At 33.4% G+C, this 23,452-nt stretch overlaps 1 protein-coding gene, 1 long non-coding RNA gene and 1 pseudogene across 11 annotated transcripts in view; 2 read left to right on the top strand and 1 right to left on the bottom strand.

The window, feature by feature from the left end:
* LOC141495787 (uncharacterized) overlaps nucleotides 1–23,452 on the bottom strand; it is a 235,569-nt gene that overhangs the window by 47,462 nt on the left and 164,655 nt on the right. The gene's annotated exons all lie outside the window — the stretch shown is intronic.
* MPDZ (multiple PDZ domain crumbs cell polarity complex component) overlaps nucleotides 1–23,452 on the top strand; it is a 301,840-nt gene that overhangs the window by 244,330 nt on the left and 34,058 nt on the right. For 5 of the 9 annotated variants that reach the window (XM_074197518.1, XM_074197516.1, XM_074197515.1 and 2 more), the window contains 5 exons: nucleotides 6,077–6,239; nucleotides 7,149–7,345; nucleotides 8,223–8,314; nucleotides 8,552–8,642; nucleotides 10,838–10,918. In XM_074197518.1, the coding sequence (XP_074053619.1) occupies nucleotides 6,077–6,239; nucleotides 7,149–7,345; nucleotides 8,223–8,314; nucleotides 8,552–8,642; nucleotides 10,838–10,918 (624 nt within the window). Of the gene's footprint in view, nucleotides 1–1,508; nucleotides 1,608–2,385; nucleotides 2,458–6,076; nucleotides 6,240–7,148; nucleotides 7,346–8,222; nucleotides 8,315–8,551; nucleotides 8,643–10,837; nucleotides 10,919–23,452 lie in introns of all 9 variants that reach the window. The other 4 variants (XM_074197517.1, XM_074197512.1, XM_074197511.1 and 1 more) reach the window with 2 other exon arrangements.
* Nucleotides 10,928–23,445, top strand: LOC141495786 (E3 ubiquitin-protein ligase RNF126 pseudogene; annotated as a pseudogene).

Below are 23,452 nucleotides of genomic sequence, written 5' to 3'. Positions count from 1 at the left end.
GCTGCTAAAATGCTATCTTCTTAAAAAATGATAAAGCCTCAGCCCTAGTATCATTTGTTTGCCTCTACCTAATCATCTTTTTTGATTTGGTAAATGATCACATTAACTTTGGTATTTTAAGGCAGCAAGCATTAGCATTTCATGTAAGGTTAATATGCTAAACCATAGCAACACAAAGTGGCAAAGTGACAGTTTCCTGTCTTCAGTAAGACTTCAATGTCTTCAATGAGTCCAATGCTTTCCACTTGTAAATTGAAGAATTTAAGGTAAACATTTTATTGAAAAACCCAGTAAAATCTGAGAGTTGCAAAAGTGACAGTGTGCCCATTTCTATCTATCTCCTCCCTTTGTAGGAATACACTAAGAGAACAACAGTGAGAAGGGAATATTCCAGTAGAAATTTGCATCCGAATGTTTCACTAGGATATTATCATGATAGCATTGTCGTGGCATATGACTACCATAACCTATACTTGATACCTGCCAACAATGATTTTATTAGGAGAAATAGCACAAACATCTAACTAGAGCTGAAATGAATTTTAAGTGTGAAATTTTTCTCTTAGAAAATACATAAAATAATGTGAGAATTTGAGAAGTAGGGACATTCTAACACTGAGAAAGCACCTACCCTTCCATAAATCAAAACCACAAATCCGTCTGTAAATGCTAGATTATAGTGGGCAATCATTCTTCATTTTAATTTGTTAATCTCTAGAAATACTCACAGATGACTATAGACAACTTAAAAAATAGAGATTTTTATAGTACATTCCTGAGATGTTTGCTTCCTTACAGGAAAGTTTATTCAAGTTGATTCCCCTCTATTCTGTCTTTTTCTTTGGGTTTCATCTCCAATTTCCCAACCTCTATTTCTCATCTCCAACAAAATGAAGAGGAAAACAGAAATTGACAACATTTATTTCTTCAGCTATTTATTTTCTTTATCTTTTGTTTTTGTTCTTAAACATGAAATAATCAGAGAAGGAACCTTAACAACTAATAAAAGTAATAATAGAACAGTAGGAAATGGGAAAGAGACCATAATTGGAGATTCTTGAACTGGCACACTATAATGTTTTATTTTGTGTTTGAATATATACATATATAGTGAATTATAAATTATTTGTATTTTCTGAAATAATGAAGTAACATATATACATATATATATATATTCATGTTTATAAATTAAAAATGCAAAGGCATTTTTGAGAGGTGGGGCCTTCATCAGGCAAATCAATTCCTATATTTAATTTTGCATTAGTTTTAACCCATATAAATTCCTTATTTTCACTTCTTAACATTTTGAAAGGAACATCAGTTATTTGGTTTTTAGATTACATTCTTAATTTCAGACTATTTAAGTATTCTGATATATTAATAGCTAGACATAAAAGTAAAATATAATTATATACATGTGCAATTTATAAAGAATATATTCCATTTTAACTCTGAAGTCATACTCAGAAACTGCTTTTCTTCATAGGTCCTCTTCTGTTTCCTTTTAGAAACCCCCCTTGCCTTCCTTGCCGTACAACCTTCACACTAAGTACAGTTTCAGCAGCACTAACCCCTTTGCTGATTCTCTGCAGCTCAACACTGACAAGGTTGGATAATACCATTGGCATGAGATTGTTTTTCCAAAAGTTCTGTTTGTTTTGTTATTGCTTTTGTGTGTTCTTAATTCACAGTATGGAATTTGATCTGAAAAACAAATCCCCAAACCCTAAAAACTTCTTTCTGTTGCTTAGTGGGCATTCTAATGCTCTTTTAAACAAATTATCTTTAAATACCTTTTTCTAGATCCAGTTCATTTTTCAATTAAAATTAGATGACCCTTCTGAACACTAAGAGTGATTGTTATGTTTGTCTTTTTTTTTGTAATTTTGGTTTTTTGATATTAATGTCTGTAAATGAATTTTTTCTGTTTAATTTAAGGAAACCATTATTTATGAAAACTTTATACAGTTGTAAACAATCCTAAAACTACTATATTCACAGATTTGTCCATAGTAGTATCATAATAGTGTATCTAAAGATGCCCTCCTTATTAATAGTGAATATATGAGTCTATTTAGAGTAATAAAATGTTCTGATGATAAATGGCTGGACCAAGAAGAAACATTCTGAATTCTGCTTTGTTAGACTGTATGAAAATTAATATTCTGGTAAATTTAGAAGGCATTAAAAAAATCTGCATGCTGGTATTTGATCATGTAAAGGGCTGAATTTGCCATTAATATCTAATAGGAAACATTTAATAAATTTCACCAGATTTTTTACCCATCTTTAATGTGTAATGGATTATATGCTGTTGGGATGTGCATAATAAAATTTTACTATAATAATCCATAATATGTGGAATATTATTTTCTGTTACTCTAGGGTGTACAGAATCCAGGTAGAGTTACCTTCCGTTGTTCCCCAACTAACCCTTTTGCTCCCACACCATTTAAGGTTTGTCTCCATGTATAGTTTTCTATGAATAAATGTGTGTGTGTTGCACTTAGCGTGCTGTGATTGGTATTTTCAATTTATGTATGTGTATGTACATGGCATGTAACACTGTCAGAAATATTCTGTTTTCTACTTTACCTGCTATCCTGAAAGCTGTATGTGCAAGCTAAAGGATTATCATTACCATCAAGGATGTAGAGTATCACAATGAGCTAATTACATAAGCTCAATGGAAGTTAGTGTGTCATTGTTAGTGAAATGGGACAACTCCATTCATTCCTCCAGTGGGTTCTTAAAGAGTTCCTGGATTTTGCTATAAGCAACTTTTAGGTTTACATCTTATACTGCTGAAAGATTTTACTCTAGCTTAAGGAGTATGTATAACAAAGTGGGATCTTCAAGGAATATACCATTAAGCAAATACACATTAAGTTGTCATAGTCTCTAGAGGTCATAGGAAATTTAGATAAGCCATAGACCTGTGGGAGATATGATGTAGGTATAGTTAATTAAAATAAACAAACATATACACACTATATATATATCAGTTGCAAAGCAAAGTCAAGTTCGAGGTAGAAAAGTAATTTCTGACCTAAGGATGAGGGATGGGATTTGATGGACTTGGCATGAGCAGGGCTTGAAAGGATTGTTAGGAATTCACATAGAAAAGGAGGAGAAATTCCATACTTAGGGCATAATGTAAGCTAAGACACAAATGTATTAAAAGCTGAGTTGTTGGGTAGAGGGAAGTCAAAAGTATAGCCCATTTTTAGATGTAGTGGATATTGCACAAAGTGTAGTGGAAAGGAACCTAGACTTGCTAGGCAGAGGTTTGCTAATTACATTCTAGTCTAAATGGAACTAATTTGTATAAGATGTCATACCATAATTTGGTTGGAAGTCTTACAATCTGCATTTCTAGATTTGCCAAAATTCTCTGAAAAATTGAGAAGCTTGTTGTCTGGTCATTGTTTTATTTGGTAATATTTTTCTAATTCTTACTTTTTCATCATTTCTACTTATTAAAAATGTCATCCTTTTTAATAACTGAAAAATTTCAGATACATTTATACAGTTTATTTTTAATAAAACTTGACTGAATCAAATGAGCCATATGGGATTAATATAAAGTTCATCCTGGGTGAGGTTTGGAGCAGTTTCACATTTTTTTATGATTGCAATAGCTTCATTTGATATAGCAATATTCAGGCTGGTTAGACAACATTTTATTAATGGAAAAATCATTATATAACAAGCTTTGTTATGCAGCAGTCTTAGTTAATCAAAACCATCATCTGATCAGCAATTTCATTTGGTAGGGCAATTAATATGCATAATATTAACCCATCAGTACTTTGAAATTTTAATGTTCTTTTTTGAATCAGTTTGAAGATGTCTTGAAAAAAGATTTGAACTTGAAGCATTGAACTCTAGAATCCTGTAACTGAATTCAAAACCTGACTCTTCCAAATACAATTTGTATAATCCTGGACAAATCAATTAATCTCTTTCTGAGTATCAGTTTCTTTATCTGTAAAATATGAGACTAGATTATCTTTAAATCCTCTTCTATTTCTAGATTTTGATCCTATGAGCTATGAAATACATAATTTCTTCATATAATCTTTATTTTTAGTTTTATATGATCATGCGAGGCAAATTAGTATATTAAGCAGTATATTAACCATCGTGGATGACTTGGATTTTAATCCAGATTGAGATTCATATAGGCCTGGGGCAGCTAGGTGGCACAGTGAATAGAGAACACTGGCCCTGGAGTCAGGGAGACCTCAGTTCAAATGTGTCCTCAGACATAATACTTACTTAGCTATGTGACCTTGGGTGAGTCACTTAACCCCATTGCCTTGGGGGGAAAAAAAGAGAGCCATTCCTATAGGCCTATGAAACCCAGACCAAGACACTTAATTTCAGTACTCTAGGCCAGAGAGTACAAACACACTAGTGGGTCCTTTGTAGGCCCATTTTTCCTGAGTCTTATTCAAATAAGATTAACTCTTTCAGTGCTGAAAAAAACATTTTTCCTTTCATCCTAATGCTGAATAGTTTGTGCCAAAATTGGACCAAAACACAAATTTCACAAGGTATCAATTATAGTTGTAGTTTATATTAGTTTCTTCCTTATAAATGAATCTAAAAACAACTAAATAACAAATAAAACTTGCAGAAAGCATATATTTTTCAACATAACTTGCTATAAAAGAGTTGAAAAATATTTAATAAAATAAGTTAAAACATAATATTAATATATAACTTTTCTAAATCAATATGCAGCCCATGGGAATTTTTATTTTTGGTTTAGTAACCCCTGCTTTGACACCACTGCTCTAGGGAAATTCTTTGAGACTAAATCACAGGGAAGATTTTGCTTTGCTTTAATAAACTGAATTTTCTCATTTAGAAGGTCCTATATTAGTTAACACAAGTTCAGTTGCTGCCACTCTTGTATCATGTGCTATTTTTTTTGAATAGCTGATCAAAAATCAAAGCATGTACTATGCACCTAATATTCTAGTTCCTAGTTATATAATATTAGGTGCATAATACATGCTTTAATTTTATATATTTTATATATATATATATATATATATATACACATTATAAGAAACAGTGAAAAGTAAGAATGAAATATATGCAATGGTAAAATAGGAGAAATGAAAAGAAAATGATTAGTGTAATTTCAAAGACACTAGAGGAAACTTCATGAACAAGAAAGATGAAATACTACTTGCATTTCTGGGGTTCTTTCCTTTTTAAACATGAGTATTTGAAAATAAGTATTATAATCATGGCATGTGCATATATATATTTAATGTAAATGTTTCTATGAATTATATGAATGTATGTATATGTGTGTAAATGTATACCTTAAAAACATTGTGATTTATATAGGCCTGTGAGACCATAGTAAGACACTTAATTTCAGTGTTCCAGGACAGAGAAGTTAAACATACCGGTGAACCTCTTGTGGGCTCACTTTTCCTGACTTTAATAGTGGTTTAATGTTTATTTTTCTATTGGATAACTATAACTATACACACACACACATACATACATATATGGTTTCTCATTTCTAGAGTTAAGAAACCAGAGTTCAAAGCTCATTTCTTTTACAAGAGGAGTATATGAAAAATGCATGCAAAAATTCAATAAAAGCCTAAGGTGTATATTTTGTATACATTTCAGTTGAGCTTCTATTTCAGAGTAGGATGTTTGTTAAACTTCTTTTAATTTCATGGGAGAGCCTGCCAAACCCCTCAAGCCTCACCTACTCCATCTGCATATTTATGAAAAATTTGAATGAGGGATTTTTTTTAAGAGGAAGTTTGTGCTAATTTCTTATGATAATCATTTCAAATTTCAAATCGAATGATTCTTGACTTAAAAATAACACATAACAGTTTATTAAATTGGGCTTTGAATATTTGTTGTGTAAAGTACATTTAGATTTTAACTGCCATCTAATCTTTCATTCCACATTCTTACTCCTATGTGTTTGAAACATTAAAGTCATAGCTGTTGTTTCTTCCTTTTTTTAATCTACAAAGTTTTCCAGTCCTAAGACTAAACATATTTACTGCATTCTTCTTGTTCTCCACAGGCATCCAGTCAGTTGGAATCAGAGCCCGAAAAGACTTCATTCCCCAGCTTGTCTCTGCCCCCTCCTTCAACATTTTCTGGAATGAGCAGTGATACTGAAGAGTCGTGTTCCAGCAAAGTCTCAGAAGATGGAGACAAAGAAGATGAGTTTGGCTATAGCTGGAGTGAGTTGTTCTGATGGGATGGTGTTTAGAAGGGAGTATTTTAAAATACAGATAGATCAGTCAACACTGGGTTCAGGTGAATGACTGTTTAATTTCTCTAAACTGAATAATCTGAAAAAAAATTACTCATGACTTTGCTTGAATACAATACACATTTCTAAGACAACAAATTATGTTTTTCTTTCTTTTTTTAAAATCTTTAAACAGACTTTCTCATTTATATTGTTTACTACAAAAATACTTCCATTAATGTAAGAATAAATGGGGTGTTTTTGATGATAAAATTGTAATTAATTATAGTGGGTATGCATGTATAATTAGTAGATAGTCTAATCACAAAATAGAGATAAAAGATCTAGTGAGCAAGAAGTAAACTGGACCTGAAAGCTAAATTCTTTATTTTGTAAATGTGAGACATTCACAAGTTTCACTTTTACTTTATTTATTGCTATGTAAAATAAAAGGGAATTCCAAGACTATTTATAGTCTTGTTTTCAAGATTACAGACTCAAGAATATTTATTCTGCTTTTCTTAAACAAATATACTGGGACCCAAGCAGTTTTCCATAAGGGTAAACTTCCCTCCAGGTCATTTACTCATCTGCATAGAGAAGATTTTGATTAAAATTATATCCAAATAATTTTGCTCAGAAAGAAAAGGTTATCTTCTAAGAAAATTAACCATTCCAAAAAGCAAAAGAGAGAGACTCTTTAATTGCCAAAATTGTTATGAAAAATCATTGTTTAAATTAAAAGTAGTTTCAAAAAAAGTCATAAGAAAGAACAAAAAATATAAAGTATATAATACTTACAAAATAGTGACATTTGAAGATTAAAACTAAGTAATAATGATCAAAATTCTTAGTTATAATTAGCTCCTGAAACCTGTACACTTTCCATTTTGTATAGAAACTATCCTTCAGCGTTATGGAACCCTAGCAGGTGAACTCTTTATGATTGAACTGGAAAAAGGCCGAACTGGTTTGGGCCTGAGTCTTGCTGGAAATAAAGATCGATCAAGAATGAGTGTCTTTATAGTTGGAATTGACCCAAATGGTGCAGCTGGGAAAGATGGTCGACTGCAGATTGGAGATGAACTTCTAGAGGTAAATTTCTTGTGGTACACTACTCAGTGTCTCTGAAGGAAAAAAAAAATCGTGAAAGAATCACCAATTTTCATTTCTATTATTTTTTTTTTAAAAAAAAGATTGATTGAAGGTCAGATTGCCCTAACCTAAATGATTATGGTTAAGCTTTGACTTCTTTTTGACTGTCTTTGACTCCTTCTTTAATTGCTAATCTATAAAATGGGAATTATAAAACCTATATTGCATATCTAACAAGACAAGTAGTGAGGAAGGTGCTTTGTAAAAATGAAACATTATAATATATAGAATAAAATATAAGCACATCCTAGAATTTATATTACCCACAAATCAAACAGTGACTCATTTGGGACTCTGACCACTGAGATTCCTGTTAGGTACTGGGAAACTGGCAGCAGTCACAGCAGGAAGATCCTCTGAATAATTTGAGTATCCTGTTAATTGATGAGAGAGCCAGATAGCAAGTGACTGAAGCTAATAGAAGACGGCAAGCACCAGTGACTTCCTGCTTGCCTGACAGATGCCTTAGACTACTAGAGCACATGGTGACTAATCTTAGACACTGCATGGTCATTAAACTGTATGGGTGTCTGTGTGTGTGTGTGTGTGTGTGTGTGTGTGTGTGTGTGTGTGTGTCTTTGTGTGTCTGTGTGTTGTGTATGGGGTGGAAGAAGAGAGACAGAGAGACACAGAGGCAGACAAAATTAGAAATACAGAAGGAAGGAGAGAAAGAGATGATGTTTATTTCTATTCTCAGAAACTGATGGTTAAATACATACATATATATATACACACACACGTTACACTTGATTTATGAATTAAATGTTTTATGAATTAAAGAAATCTAAATTTAAAGATGAGTATGTGTTTTATACAGATAAATGGGCAAATTTTATATGGAAGAAGTCATCAGAATGCCTCATCAATAATTAAATGTGCCCCATCAAAAGTAAAGATAATTTTTATCAGGTAAGCCATATTTTTCTATTAGTTTCCCAAATACTTTGTTAGGAATCTTTTATTTATTCTATAAAAAAATAATCATGTATCTACTGTGTTCAAAACATGGATAAAAAACAAAATGTGTATATATATATAAAAAAGCCAAATATCACAAATTTAGATTTGAGAACCTGGCTGCCATACATTACTATAGATAAAGATACACTTTAAATTGAACTAAATATATTATTCTTTGTCTTCTAGAAATAAAGATGCAGTGAATCAAATGGCTGTCTGTCCTGGTAAAGGACTGGAAGGTTTACCTTCTAATGTAGAGGTTCTTCAGAATCAAGAGGTATCTTAGTTACATATTTTATTTCTTTGTGAAAGGACTTTATTATACTTTCTGAAAGGTGCAACTTAAATTAATAAGGACAAAGTAAAATAAGTTAATTGATATGGTACCTTAATTTCTTGAATATTTTTAAATCTTTTAATATGCAATATGACCTCTTTTTGTTTCAGTCACTTGTTTTATATGATTTAGCATCAAATCTCCCATCATTTGTCACATGTTTTTTTAATGCATATGGCACCTAGATGGTATGGTAGATAGAACATTGGGTTCTGGAGTAAGCAAGACCTGAGTTTACATCTGAGCTCATATTCTTACAAGTTGTTTGACCAGGCAAGTCACAGAGGTTACTCTGCCTCAATTTTCTCATCTATAAAATGGGATAATAATACTACCTACTTTACTGGAGAATTGTGGAGTTAATAACTGGAAATCGTTTTGCATTATATAAATATTAGTCATTCTTATGGTTAATTCATCATGAAACTATTTTTAATCATACTAAATGCACCTTTGACAGTCAGTTTTTCCACATTTAGATAAAATTGTTTTCTTTGGTTGTCTTACATTGAAGTGTGCTCTTTAAGAACTGTAAATCTTGCATAGTTCTTTGAAGTAATTGCCTTTCTTAAATTATACAGAATTAAAACATTAAAAAAAGCAACAAAACACATGTGTGGTAAAAAAAATCTAGCAGTTAACAGAGAACAGTTAAGTTGGAAAAATCAGCTAAATTCAGTTTTGTTTGCTTAAAGTCACTATTGTGGTAGTAGAAACACATATATATAAATGTACACATGGTTACTGTCACAAAATGATATCAAATTGCTTGTCTTGTTTAATTTACGAACCACCTATATAATTTGTACACCAAAATTTTCTAAAACAATACACAAATTTTGGTTGTGCTATTATTAAAATGAACAAAAAAGCTGTGTATTTGTCTTACCAGGCTGAACTATTGGGAAAATATTTGCCATTCATAATGCTCAGTTTATTTCTATTTGATTATGATAATGTTTCTTAAGAATAGGAAAAAAATGTTCTAGGCACTGGAGGGGATGTATTTTTGCCCTCTTAATGCTAATGGTCTATGAAGGAGATATGAAACATATAGATAGATAGATAGATAGATAGATAGATAGATAAAATTTAATTATGACAAAGTCTAACAATTATACGTTTGCAGAAATACCTATAACCATACTATAAATCAAAAATATTTCTAGCTAATAGATACAAAATTATTTCTAAATTTAATATAGATATGTAGATACAAACACTAACTTTAAGAATTAAGAGACACAAGGAAAGTGCTGCATATTCTCTGAAGGAGGCAACGCCATTGTTTACCTAAGGCTTTATTGATTTATAATGTTATCCTCTCAGTACAGAATGAAGCACAAACCTGCTCTTTGTTTTGCACTACCTTAGAATCCTCTCCAAAGTGCCACTTATTCAATAAAATAGATGTTCAAATGAAAAGACATATTTTACTCTTCGGCTTCTCTCAACACCGTCATTCCATGTCTGCTGCCATCTTTGTTACTCTTACAGTTAATATTGTGTGGGAGAAAAGATGATATTGCTATTCATAACAGCTGACTGATGTTAGTGTGGAAAAAACTATTAACAGGAATCATTATTATTATTATTATTACTATAGAAAGTAATAGAACATGTCTACAGTTTTCAAATTAACAATTTTAAATGGTGACTGATTTCATTTAGAGGAGGAAAGAATGAAAGAGCAACTGATGGATACTGAGTCAAGTCTTGCTTTTTTATTTTAGTAAATCTGAGATTTTTAAAGCAGGGATTTTTAACTTTGTATGTGTTGAATTCATCTCAGAATAGTTTTTAATTGTATAGTATGTATGGGTTTGTATGTGTATATACATATATGTGATTAAAAAGAAACCCTGATTACATTGAGTTATGTTTCTCAAAGTTAAGAAAAGAGTTTATAGATTTTAAGAAACTGTGTCTTAAAGACTTTTTATACAGTTTCATCATAGAAATTCTAGGCAACTTTAGGAGATAATTTATTTTATAAAATGATTGCAACTCAATTTGGAAGATCATATAATATTTGTGATTTCATCAACTATTAAATTGAATATCATTCTATTAAATTGTTTTGATTAGAATGGATCTTTTTTGTTGAATTGTTTAATTCTTTTTTTCTTCCATAGGCTGAATTGAATATTAACAGTTCAGTTATAGAGATAGACTTCAATTCTTTTAAAAATGTTCATCATCTGGAACTTCCCAAGGTAAATCAACTATAAATAGCCATAAAGTTTACATGTCTTTTCAAAACAATTTCTAAGTAATAGGTTAAAAAATAAATCACTTTGCCATTTATAATTGAAATCAAAAGTCAATCTTATTACATTCAGTCAAACAGTTATGAACGACCTGTAATGTTCCAGGCCCTTGGACAAATATACATTAAATGAAAATAATTCCTACTTACAAAGAGCTTAGAGCTCAATAGAGGATACAAGAAGACATAGGTAATAATACATTTTTAAATAAAGAAAATACAAAAAGAGACTAGTTGATTAATAAAATTTGAAGCTAGATTGCCAAAAAGTTGATAAATGAAAAGTGAAGAAGTAGAAGTAATTTTTTAAAGTTTGTTTAAAAAGAGAAAGAAAAATAATTAAGTCATACATTTTCTGAAAGATGACTTTTATATATTTTTTCATTTTCCTTGGAAGTAGAAACTTAGATGTGTTCAGTAATTGCATTTATTTTAAATATAAAATCTATAAGAAGTTGATGTTTTAAAAAAGTATTGAATTCTTAAACTTTGATTATAACCTGAACAATTTTACAATAATGATATATCTTATTTATTTTGGAAGTGTGTTTAACTCTTCTTTACAAGGTACAAGTGAATAATTTCAATTTTGGTTATTTTAAACAGACTTGGGACACATATCATTTAGGACATAGGGGTTTGGAAGAGAAGATAGATTTTACACAGACTGTTGAAAGAAACTTTGTTAATAATCCATGTTCTCACTCCTTAAGATCTTCCTTTTCATTGCTTGTGGGAGATTTAGCACCCTAGTTTGTTCAGTGCTGCTATAGTGAAGTGTGATAGACAGATGGAGAGATAAAAAGATAATGATAGTTTGTGTGGATATGTATATATCTCATAATTGTATACTGATCATTAAAGAATGATTTTCAATTCAGTGAACTACTGAGTGAAGAGACTTCTATCAATTCATTGATAAAGTAGCACATTTTCTGGGACATAATCTTAGAGAACCTAAGAAACTGAGAAGAAAAGTAGTCAAGATCACCTAGTCAGCTTGTGATCAGAGGCTAGATTTGAATGTAGGTCTTCGTAGTTTGTCACACTGCCTCTATAGATTAAAATAATGAGAAGTAAAGAGAATCAAGAGAATCAATTGCATTTGTGATTTGGGACCAAATAGTTAACCTCAGATCTTCCTTATACTCAAAAAAAAAATAATTGTACAACTTTCCTTGCATCATCAAACAAAAACAAGGGTATTGTGAGCATCAAATGAGATAATGTATATAAAGCACTTTGCAAACCCTCAAACACTATATAAATGCCATTGTCACCACCACTGCCATCATCATCAGTGTTCTTAGAGTAATACAGGGATGTACTGACAAAAAGTTAGCAAACTGGTAGGGGCAGCTAGGTGGCATCATGAATAGAAAACTGGAGGATGGGAGTTTGAATCCAGCCTTAGACTCTAAACTGTGTGACCTTGGACAAGTCACTTAACTCTGATTGCCTCACATCCAGGGCCGTGTGCAGTCATCCTGATTCGTATCTGGCCACTGGATCCAGAAGAGGCTCTGGAGGAGAAAGTGAGGCTGGTGACAGCACAACTCCCCTACCCCCACTCAACTCCTGTTCATGTGGTTGTGATGACATCACCTCCCTGATGACATGGTCTTTGGAAATGAAGGACAAACATTATTAATAAGCTAGTTTAGGGCAGCTAGCTGCTACAGTGGTTAGAGTATCAGGATTAGAGTCCAACCTCAGACACTTAACTAGATTTGTGATGCTGGGCAAGATATTTAACCATGTTTAACCCTGGTTTTCTATCAGTTAAATGAGCTGGAGAAGGAAATGGCAAGCCATTCAAGAATCTTTGCCGTGAAAACACCAAATGATGTTATAGTCAGACATGACTGAAACTATTGAAACAATAATATATCTGGAAACACACATACATGTATACATACTTCTTTGTGTCTGTTTAAACGCAGAGCATAGATCTAAGTTTAATCTGCATTATTAACACTTTTTTTAGGGTTTTTTTTTTTTGCAAGGCAAATGGGGTTAAGTGGCTTGCCCAAGGCCACACAGCTAGATAATTATTAAGTGTCTGAGAACGGATTTGAACCCAGGTACTCCTGACTCCAAGGCCGGTGCTTTATCCACTACGCCACCTAGCCGCCCCATATTAACACTTTCTTTAGACAAGCAACAAAATAATACATCAAGCTCTATTTTATGAAGATTGTCAATTATTGAGGTATAAATGCTAACACTGAAAATTTAACAATCTTCTAAGTTAATTAGAACTGTATTTAGCATACTCCTGAATATATGATATTTTACAACTTTAATATTCTATTTGAGGGAAGTTATCTAGAAAATTAAATCTTCTTTATAAACAGGGAATCCATCTGAGAATAGCTTTTTTTCAATGTATCATTTAAATATTTTAAAATATCAGATATTATTAGCATGTAAATCATATGTTTTGGTCAGAATTATTATTGGCACATCCTGCACTATTGAAAAATACCAGCTCATTCAAGCACATAGAATTTTCCTTTTCCAGTTCCTCAGACAAATATTTCAGTCAAATACAAGCAGAGTAAACAAATTTAAGTTTCTCATTTATGAATCTGCCCCCAAAACAAGGATTATTTTGTGTACATAAATCCCTATCTTCTTTGTTCATTGTTTTATGCCAATAGCAACTTTATTCTTAGACATCTTGGCTTACCTCCTTACATGTTTTATACTTTTTTTTGAGTGCCTAAGATAGATTTGGTTTTTTTACAGATCTCTTCTTGTTACTCCCTAGTATATACCCTGAATGTAAAATTGAGAATTAATGATTTCTATTGGGAATTAAGGCCTTCCATCTTGAGTAATTTAGTCCCCTAGCTATCCAGATTTTTAAAGCTTCCATTTTAAATAGATAAGGCTAAAATATTTTCCTTCTGTTTGACTTAACATTGTTTTCATAGAAAAATAATACTAATCTTGCATCCTGTGTTTGGACACTTATGCAAGCATGCAGAAAACAATATGGTTTAACTATTAATCTGTTTCCAAGCCATATCTAGGATGAGAAGAGATATGTTCAAACTGAATTATACTTTCCCTCCTTTGACATGACTCTGTCCCAGACTTTCAGGTAACATTGATACACATATTGAACAAAGAAAAGGCATCAGGGCACTCATCTTCTTTTCTTAAAGAATTCAGTACCTAGCTCAAAATCTTTCCTTCCCAATTTTTGCTCTCATATTAGGGCAAAAATGATCCCATTCCATCTCATATAATCTAATATATCCCCTGCCCCCTGTATTGCCTATTCTTTCACTTATCTTCAATCTCTTCCTGTCTTCTGGCTGTCTCCCAACTGCCTACAAACAAATCCATGTCTTCCTCAGCTTCCTTCCAACCCTATTAACTGTCATCCTATATCTTTTGTGCTCATTCTGGTAAAACTCCTAAAGAAGAAAATATCTCTATTTCCTTTCTTCCTCTCTTTTTTTAATAACTTATTTTTGCAAATTACATGTGAAAACAATTTTTAAGACTTTTAAAAGAAATTTTGAGTTCTAAATTCTCTGCATTCCTCTTCTCTTCTATCTCTGAGAGGTAAGCATTTGATATAGGTTATGCATGTCTTACTCTCTTAAACCTCTCCAATCTAGTTTCTGATCTCACCATTATGTTTAAACTTCTCTCTCCAAAGTGGTGATTTATCTTATTGACAAATTCAGGTGCCTTTTCTCAGGCTTCATTTTCCTTGACTTCTGGGTAACCTTTGGCAATAACCATCCTCTTTTCCTTGCCAGGCTCTTCTCTTTAGGTTTTTGGGACACCAATCTTCTTGCTTCTTTGCTCCAGTCTTCTTTGCTGGATCTTCATCTAAATCTTGCCCATTAGCTAGCCCACAAAGCTCTGTCCTGAGCTCTCCTCTTCTATATAATCTCTTCAGCTCCTATGGATTTAATCATCATTTCTGTGTTGATGATTCTTAGATCTGTCTATTCTGCCCTAACCTCTCTATTGACCCCTAGTCTTTTATCTTTTAAGCTCAACATGTCCAAAGTTGAACTGCTCTCCCCATCCTTTTGCCACAACCTGTCAATTTTCCCTCTGCAATATCTCTCAAATACACCCCCTTTCTCTCCTCTAATTTTGCCTCCACCCTGGTAAAGACCTTCATTACTTCACAACACCTTGACTTTTGCAATGATGATGATGATGATGGTGAGGTTTGTCCTTTGTTGTCAAAGAAAACAGGGAGGTGATATGCTGACAAGCACATGAATTGAATTTGAGTGTGGGGGTACTGTGCTAAGTCACCAGTTTTACTTTTTCCTCTGGAACCATTTGTGTCCAGTGGCCAGATATGACTCGGGACACCTGGAGATGGCTCTAGATGCAAGGCCATTGAGGTTAAGTGACTTGTCTAAGGTCATATGGCTATTAAGTATCAATTATCTAAGGCCTAATTTGAACTCAGACTCTCCAGAGCAGTAAACTGCTGATGGATCTGACACAAATCTTTCCCTCTCAACCACCAAAGTGATTTTTCCAAAGTGCTGGACTAACCATCTCTTCTCTTACCTCCAAGGATTTTTCTTTGCCTGACCCTGATACCTGGAATGCTATCTTTCCTCTCTAGTTCCTGCCTGTCTTAAAGTCCCAACTAAAATTCTACTAAGGAAGTTTTTCCAACTTAATTATAGGGACTTTCCTCTGATAATTATTTCCTATTTATTCTGCATGTAGTTGTTTTGTGTGTATGTATTTGGTTTTTCTTCTCTTGCATTAAACTGTGAGCTCCTTGAGGGCAGGGACTATGCTTTATTTACCCCTACCTCCATCCCAGGACTTAACACTGATTGGCACATAACACTTACTTAGTAAAAACTTAATGAGTTCCTCGCACAAAGTCACTCTTACAAGTATATTGTCTTTACTATATATATTATTCTCTTAGTTCTGCTCATTTTGCTCTCTTCATTATTTTGTGCATCTATTTTGTGTTTTTTCTAAGATGATCAAACTCATCACTTATAATAATTATATAATACAACTTGTTCAGTCATTCTCCTGATAAAAAGAAATATGTATATATAAGAGCTTTATGCATATACACAAACGTATATACACAGATTTTTTTAAAGGTAGCCATCTCTAGGGTCAGGAGGAGGGAGAGGGAAGAAAAAAAGGATAAAAAGTACATGATAACTTTATTATGTATTTAAAAGGAATAGCAAGTGGTTTATAATGGATTTTCACTTTCATATTAAAAAAAAGCTTAATGAATGATAATCAACTAGCTCCTGGTCTTAAACAAAGGAACCTCTTCTCTTCTGTTCATAACGAATCCTTTCTTATCTGAAAAGATTGGACATTTTTGGTTGTTGTTCTTTTGTTCCAGTCTGACCAACTTGCAAAGATACTAGAGTTGTTTGTCATTTCTTTCTCTAGCAAAAATATTGCAGCTGAAATATTGTAGAACTCTTTCCAAATCCCTCTTAATTCTAGGGTCTTTCCTCTGTTAATTATTTCCTATCCTGATATAACTATTTCCTTTTCCAGTTCATTTCACAGAGTAGGAACTGAGACAAACAAGGTTAAATTGCTTGCTCAGGGTCACACAGCTAGTTTCTGAAGCCATATTTGAACTTAGAAAGATGAAATTTCCTAATAGTGTATCCAGTTCATTATCCACTAAGATACCTAGCTATGGCATAAAAAGAAGAAATGCTAATTTTTTAATTTCCTTAGGTGAACTAATAAAGAAGAGATTGACCTTTAGATGAGTCAATAACAAAATTACTTTAAAAATAGAAAAAGCAAAGATAAAGAAGAGAGTTATTCTTTCTTATAACTGCTTGGTCCTCCACCCTTAATCCATTTCCCTAAAAAAAAGATCTCTTTGATTCCATTTTTTTTAGTTTCAACTTACCTTTCTTTTCTTTCATTTTTAATATTTTCTTTGTTTTTCTAACTACATTGCAACATTAGTTTTTCCCAATCATTTTTTTATTTGCAACATTTTGAGTTTTATGTTTTTCTCTCTCCTTCCCTTCCTTTCTTCCTCTCCCTGACAGAAAACACTCTAATATAGACTCTACATTTATGACCATGCTAAGCATAGATCCCTATTGATCATTTGTAAGAGAAGAATCCAAACAGATGGAAGAAAACAGAGAGAAAAAAATGACAATACATAAGACAACTTATAATAATTGAAGATAATAAATTTTGATCTTCATTTAAACTCTACAGTTTATTCTCTGGATATAGATGGTATTTTCCATTGCAAGACTTTTAAAATTTGTTTTTAATTATTGTACTGTTGAAATGACCCAAGTCCATCATAGCTGATCATCAAACCATGTTGTTATTGTGTATAATTTTCTTCTGGTTCTGCTTATTTCACTCTGCATCAATTCATGCGAGTCTTTCCAGGTTTTTTTGAAATTACATTCTTCACGATTTCTTCCAGAACAATAGCATTCCATCACATACATATACCACAGTTTGTTAAGCCATTTCCCTATTGGTGGGCATTCCCTCAATTTTTCATTCTTTACCACTACAAAAAGAGCTGCTATAAATAGTTTTGTACATGTGAGATTTTTACCCTTTTTTCTTGATCTCTTCAGAGATCAGAGACCCAGTAGTGGAATTGCTGGATCAAAGGGTATGTACATTTTTATTGCCCTTTGGGCATGATTCCAAATTGCTCTCCAGAAAGGCTGAATTAGTTTACAAGGTCACCAACAATATATTAGTGCTCCGGTTTTCCCATATCCCCTCCAACATTGCTCATTTTCCTTTTTAGTCATATTGGTTTATCTGACAGGTGTGAGGTGGTACCCCAGATACCAACCTCCCTTTCTAAAATACTTTTCTTAAAAGTCTAGAAATGACTTCTGAGAGAAATATTATTGTTAACATTTTAGGAAAACTAAAAAAATAATGTTTAATATGCCTCCACCAAGTACCAGTTTTGTTTAAACAAAACATTACCCTATATACTGAGAATACAGAAATGAAACAGGAATTAAGTCCTTGCCTTATCTTTAGGAAACTTATGTAAATAACTTATTTAAGTACTAGGTAGCATGTGATGGGGGAACATTGAAAACTAGACTGGACACTGAAAAATCAGAAGCATCTGAAGGATGACTTTCAACTGTGGGGTTGGGATCAGGAGAGAAGGCTTTTTGCTCTCTGAACTAGGCCTTGAAGGAATAGAGGGACTTTAAGAAATAGAATTGACAGGATCGCCTCCAAGCCTTAGAAATAGTACAAACCAGAGTTATGAAAACAGGATAGAAAGTAATTCAGTTTACCTGCACATTTTGAAGAAGGAGTAGGTTGTAGGCAAAAAGAATTGGAAGCATACTACAAGGTCTTGATCTAAGTTGTTTCCTTTCTTTTCTTTCTTTCTTTCTTTCTTTCTTTCTTTCTTTCTTTCTTTCTTTCTTTCTTTCTTTCTTTCTTTCTTTCTTTCTTTCTTTCTTTCTTTCTTTCTTCTTTCTTTTTTTTTTGCAGAGGAAGTGAAAAGGAGAGGCCAGGTACAAACTTTTTGAGGAACTGGAAATAATACTTATAAATGATGATATGTGAAGTAAGGGATAAGGAGAGTTATTGACAAATAGAGTCAAAGATGACCTCAAGATTGTGAACCAACCAGTGTTCCTTTCTCTCTCTCTCTCTCTCTCTCTCTCTCTCTCTCTCTCTCTCTCTCTCTGTCTCTCTCTATCTCTCTCTCTCTCTGTCTTTCAAAGCAATAAGGGGATTAAATGGCATGCCTAAGTTCACATAGCTAGGTAATTATTAGGTATCTAAGACTGAATTTGAACTTAGGTCCTCCTGAGGGCCAGAGCTCTATCTACTGCACCACCTAGCTGCCCCCCTTCCTTTGGCTTTCTAAATACTACATACCTCTCCCCAAATAAATATTTTAAATCTTTTTCTCAAAGAGAGTAATTAGGTAATCTCTTCTTCTGACTCCTAGATAAGAATTTAATTACTGATTAACTCCCTAAAGAATCTTCTCTTTATTACTGCTAGAGAAAACTCTTATTTTCCCAATTTATGGAATTAATGATTAAAGAAACAGATTATGAAGATTCATCTCATTTTCTTTTTTTTTAAGAAAAAATATTATTAAACTGATAGGTCATGAATGCTATAATAGTATATCTGGGTGTTAATAAAGGATATATAAAGTCTCTCTGGTATCTTCATGGACAAGATGGATTGATATGGACTGGAGTATTACTTGTATAGTTAGATACCTTAGGAAGTGTTTGAAAAGACTAAACTCAGAAATAATGAATTCATTTCCATCTGATAGACTATTTCTTAGAGGTTGTCTTTTCTGGTCAGAATTTTTATCAGCAACTTGCTTGCAGGCATAAGTAGTATGTTTATGAAATTTATAAATGACATGAAGCTCATGTACTAAATGACAGAATCAGAATCTCTAAAACATCTCCATGGCTGAAAATTATGAACCAAATCTAATTATGGAGAAACTTAATGGGATAAATGTCAAATCCTATCCTTGAGTTCAGAAACCAATTATGCACATATAAAATTGGGGAGATGTAGTTAGACAAAAGTACATGTGGTAAGGAAGGACTTGGCCATCTTAATGAACTATAGCTTAGTATTTATCAATAGTGAAATGTGGAAGTGGAAAAAAAACTTTCAAACTGCATTAAGATAAAAGCATAATGTGAACAAGGAAGAATGTAGCTAGCTCCTGTACTCCTTGTTGGTCAGACTGCAATTTGGAATGCTGAGTTTAATTCTAGGTGCTTATTCTAAAGAAGGACATTGACAACCTTACATATAGGATTGAGATCAGAATGTGGTGAATTGAAATCACATCCACTGGCAGATTTTTGGAAGAATCTGGTGTTGTTTAACCTAGAGAAAAGAAAACTTAGAGAATCCTGATAATTGATTTCCTGTACCTGAAAGATCATTATGTAGAAAAGAGCTGTGATATATTTTTCTAGGCTCCAAAGAGCAGAACTGTGGACAGTGATGGAAATCTCAGACAGGTGGACGTGGCTCAATATCTGGAATAACTTGCTCTCAATGTTTGTTCCCCAACCCTAAGACTGAATTCCCTTTAAACTAAGATTATTAATGGCAGACTTGACTACACCTTGTCATGGATTTTGTAGACAGAAGGCAATGGAACTGTAAAGAATTTTTAAAGTGCTTCATGAGTTAAAAACTAGATGTCTAGATGTTCCCATTGCTCAAGATATTCTAATTAGTGGACATAATACACATTTAAATGGTTCAGCTTCAGTGAACTTATAAAGGCCATGTGGTCCCTAGGATAAAATCAAATGTGTGGTTGATAAAACAAAAGTCCTTTGCCAAAGTCACATCAGTGCAACTGATAAAGAAGGAGAGATGATGTCTGAACAATGACTATTATGAGAAATGAAACTAGTGAGAGGGCTATAGTTAAGATCTGACTTGGGGAAATGGCGGAGGCTTCAGCTACAGTGGACAGTACTTTAGCCACTGCTGTTCAGTCAAAATCTCCCCATGACTGCCAGATTATATCTGCCCAAGGTGTGGGTCAGGTTTTATTGAAGAGCTTCTGGAAGAGACCAGAAATCCTAAAAATAGTTCCAACTCTGCTACAGTCCACTTGGATCAGAACAGAGAGCCTTTTGAGGATTATTCAGCAATTGGTCAATGGAATTACTGCACCTGCAACAATACCAAACCTGGGATTGGGCTTTTGGGGTGTTCTGCATTCAAATCCAATGGACTATGCATGGAGTGCTAATGACCTGGATGTTATCGATCACTACACAGCATCTTAATCAGTTTGAAAACACCAGTCCCCACCAGCAGACAAAGAGAAAATACAAGCCCTTCCCAGTATACAAGTCACAGAGGAACACATAGGGTCAGATTTAGAATGTCCTGTATGCAAAGATGACTATATGCTGGGTGAGAATGTCTGGCAGTTACCTTGCAATCACTTATTCCATGATGGCTGCATAGTTCCCTGGCTGGAACAGCATGACACCTGCCAAGTGTGTCAGATAAGCTTAAGTGGACAGAATGCTACTTCCACAAATCCCTCAGGACTGACAGGAATTAATCTCTCTTTCTCTAGTTCACCAAGTAATGAAAACTCAAAACACAACTCATGAATCCCACCACCAGCCAGTTCAACCAACCCCTGATCTTCCCACTTTCCCCTTTGCTCCCTACCCTACCGTATCCATTGCCTATCTGCTTGTAGTCTTACCCCACCTCACAATGAACCCAGGAGAGAGAGTGGGGGGAGGGGAAGGGAACAGGATTCTAGCAGGTACCAGTTGTTTGAAATGAAAGATAGATGTGACTAGGCCATCTTTATAGTTATAGATTTGAGATACTTTTCATTTTCCCTTTCTCCCCAATAGTCCCCCTAACCTTTATAACCCCTTCAGAGGGAACATAGATAAAGCTCCCAGGTGGGAAGGCCGGTGGAGTGTGGCAGTTTCATTGCCATCCAACATGTGAACTATCCACTTCCCCTTCAGCTATCCTCTCCTCATCATCCTTGTCTGTCTTTGTTATCTTGCCCTTTGATGCTTAACAATGGAAATAATTGTTATAATTTTAAATTATTATTGCTATTAAATAAATGGATGTTCTAGCTCAAAAAAAAAATCTGACTTACTTCAGGAAGAGGGTGGTGTGGGATGTGAGAAGTCAAAATTAAGCCAGAGGTGAGAATCCAGTACCATGGGGTCTGCTATGACTGAGGGGAAGGGATCCATATGTCTTACTCCTACTGGAATCTTGAGTATTCATACCTGAAGTAGGGGAGGTTATGTTTAGAAGTAAGTAAGGATTTTTTTCTCAGATATAGATAAACTGTAAGAAGAGAGTCTGTATTGCACAGAAAATATAGTATTGAGTTTATAGTCATGGAAACATGAGTTTGAATCCCATGTCAGACATTTGCTATATCTGTGACACTAGGCAAGTCAGTTTCTCTAGTCTCAATGTTTACGGTGACTTCTAATTTCCCCTCCAGGTCTAAGCCTATGATCCCATGATCCTTCTAGTTTGAAGAGCCTGTAAATCAATGGCAAACACAAATCAGTTGAGAAATAAAAAAAAAACAATCTTAGAAAATGTATAAATGTAATAATTCTCACAGGAGAATTATGCACTCTTTAGATAGTCTAGAAGAGGAGTTTTTCTCCAAAAGTAGGAAAAGAGTCAATGTATACTTTTAAAAGATCTTTATTAGTATCTTTTTGTTTTTATATCACTTTCTTTCCAAACATAACCCCCTTTTTCCCCCAAGGAGTCAACCTTTATAATGAAAAACAAAAAGTGGCAAAAGAAAGCAATTTACCAAAATAACCAGGATATCAGCCAAGTCTGACAGTGTGTGCAACTTTCCACACCCATTGCCTGTCAGCTCTGCAAAGGAACATGGGAGGACCTGCATACATTTTCAGCCAGCAATGAGAGCAGTCTTATTCCTCCTTTTTTACTTTTTTTGTCTGTGACTGTACAGAAATTACAAAGAAAAGCGTTATGTTGACTCTGGTCAGATTGAGATTAACTCAAAAAAATCTATTTTAATGTTTTTATAAATAATAGTAAAGAAAAATCACAGGCTGATAATAAGAATTTGGTGTTGGTAAAAGAAAATGTGAAGACTGTAGATAAAAGAAGTTTTTCTTCTCAGGCTTCTAAGGGTCAGACATATTTACGGTGAGATTCTTTGTGTTCCAGAGTTTGGGACACCCTCGCTCTGTAGTCTCAAAACTCAAGTATCCATGGAAACAGGCTCTGGATACTAAGCCCTTGCTAGCACAGGGAGGATAAGATTAATGGCTACATTTGGATCAGCTCTTACTTGAGTGGGAAGATCATGAAGAAAAAAATAGGACAGGGAAAGGGAATAGTGAAATGAAAGGATGTATTTTCTGAAAGACCTACTTTACAGGGAGATCAGGCATATGTCTCTGATAACATTTCCAAGTTTGACACAAATATTGATTAGATTGAAAAATAATATATATCAAGAGCTTAACATGTTTTGATGTTTTAAAATATACATGATTTCATCATTGTGGATATTTCTTCCACTAAGGTAAAGCATAACCCCTCTATGACTTAGGAGATAATTTTCTATGACTCCAAAATAAATCTGCTACCCAGTGTCCAATCATCTAGCAAGGTGGTCATTGAGGAACCTCTCTCAAACTGGATAGCTGAATCTGTACTCAAAAATAACCAGCTACTTATGCTTCAGTTACAAAAGGGATTAGATGTGATGACATAATTTTTAAGAAGGAAATTATAATAAAACATTGACAGATAAGTAGAGATATTAAATTCTTTAAATAATGAGCTTTAAAGTAAATTTTCAACTGTTTGTTATCAATTGTTGATATGGCAAGCAGGAGAAATTATACCTGCATATATGGAATTAAAATTCTTTGTTTAAAATTGTCTACATTCTTTGGTCTTT

Source organism: Macrotis lagotis, chromosome 8 (assembly GCF_037893015.1).
Source record: "Macrotis lagotis isolate mMagLag1 chromosome 8, bilby.v1.9.chrom.fasta, whole genome shotgun sequence".
NCBI classification, from domain to species: Eukaryota; Metazoa; Chordata; class Mammalia; order Peramelemorphia; family Peramelidae; genus Macrotis; species Macrotis lagotis.
The sequence above is the reverse complement of the archived record's forward strand: the minus strand, read 5'-3'. Positions and strand labels throughout refer to the sequence as shown.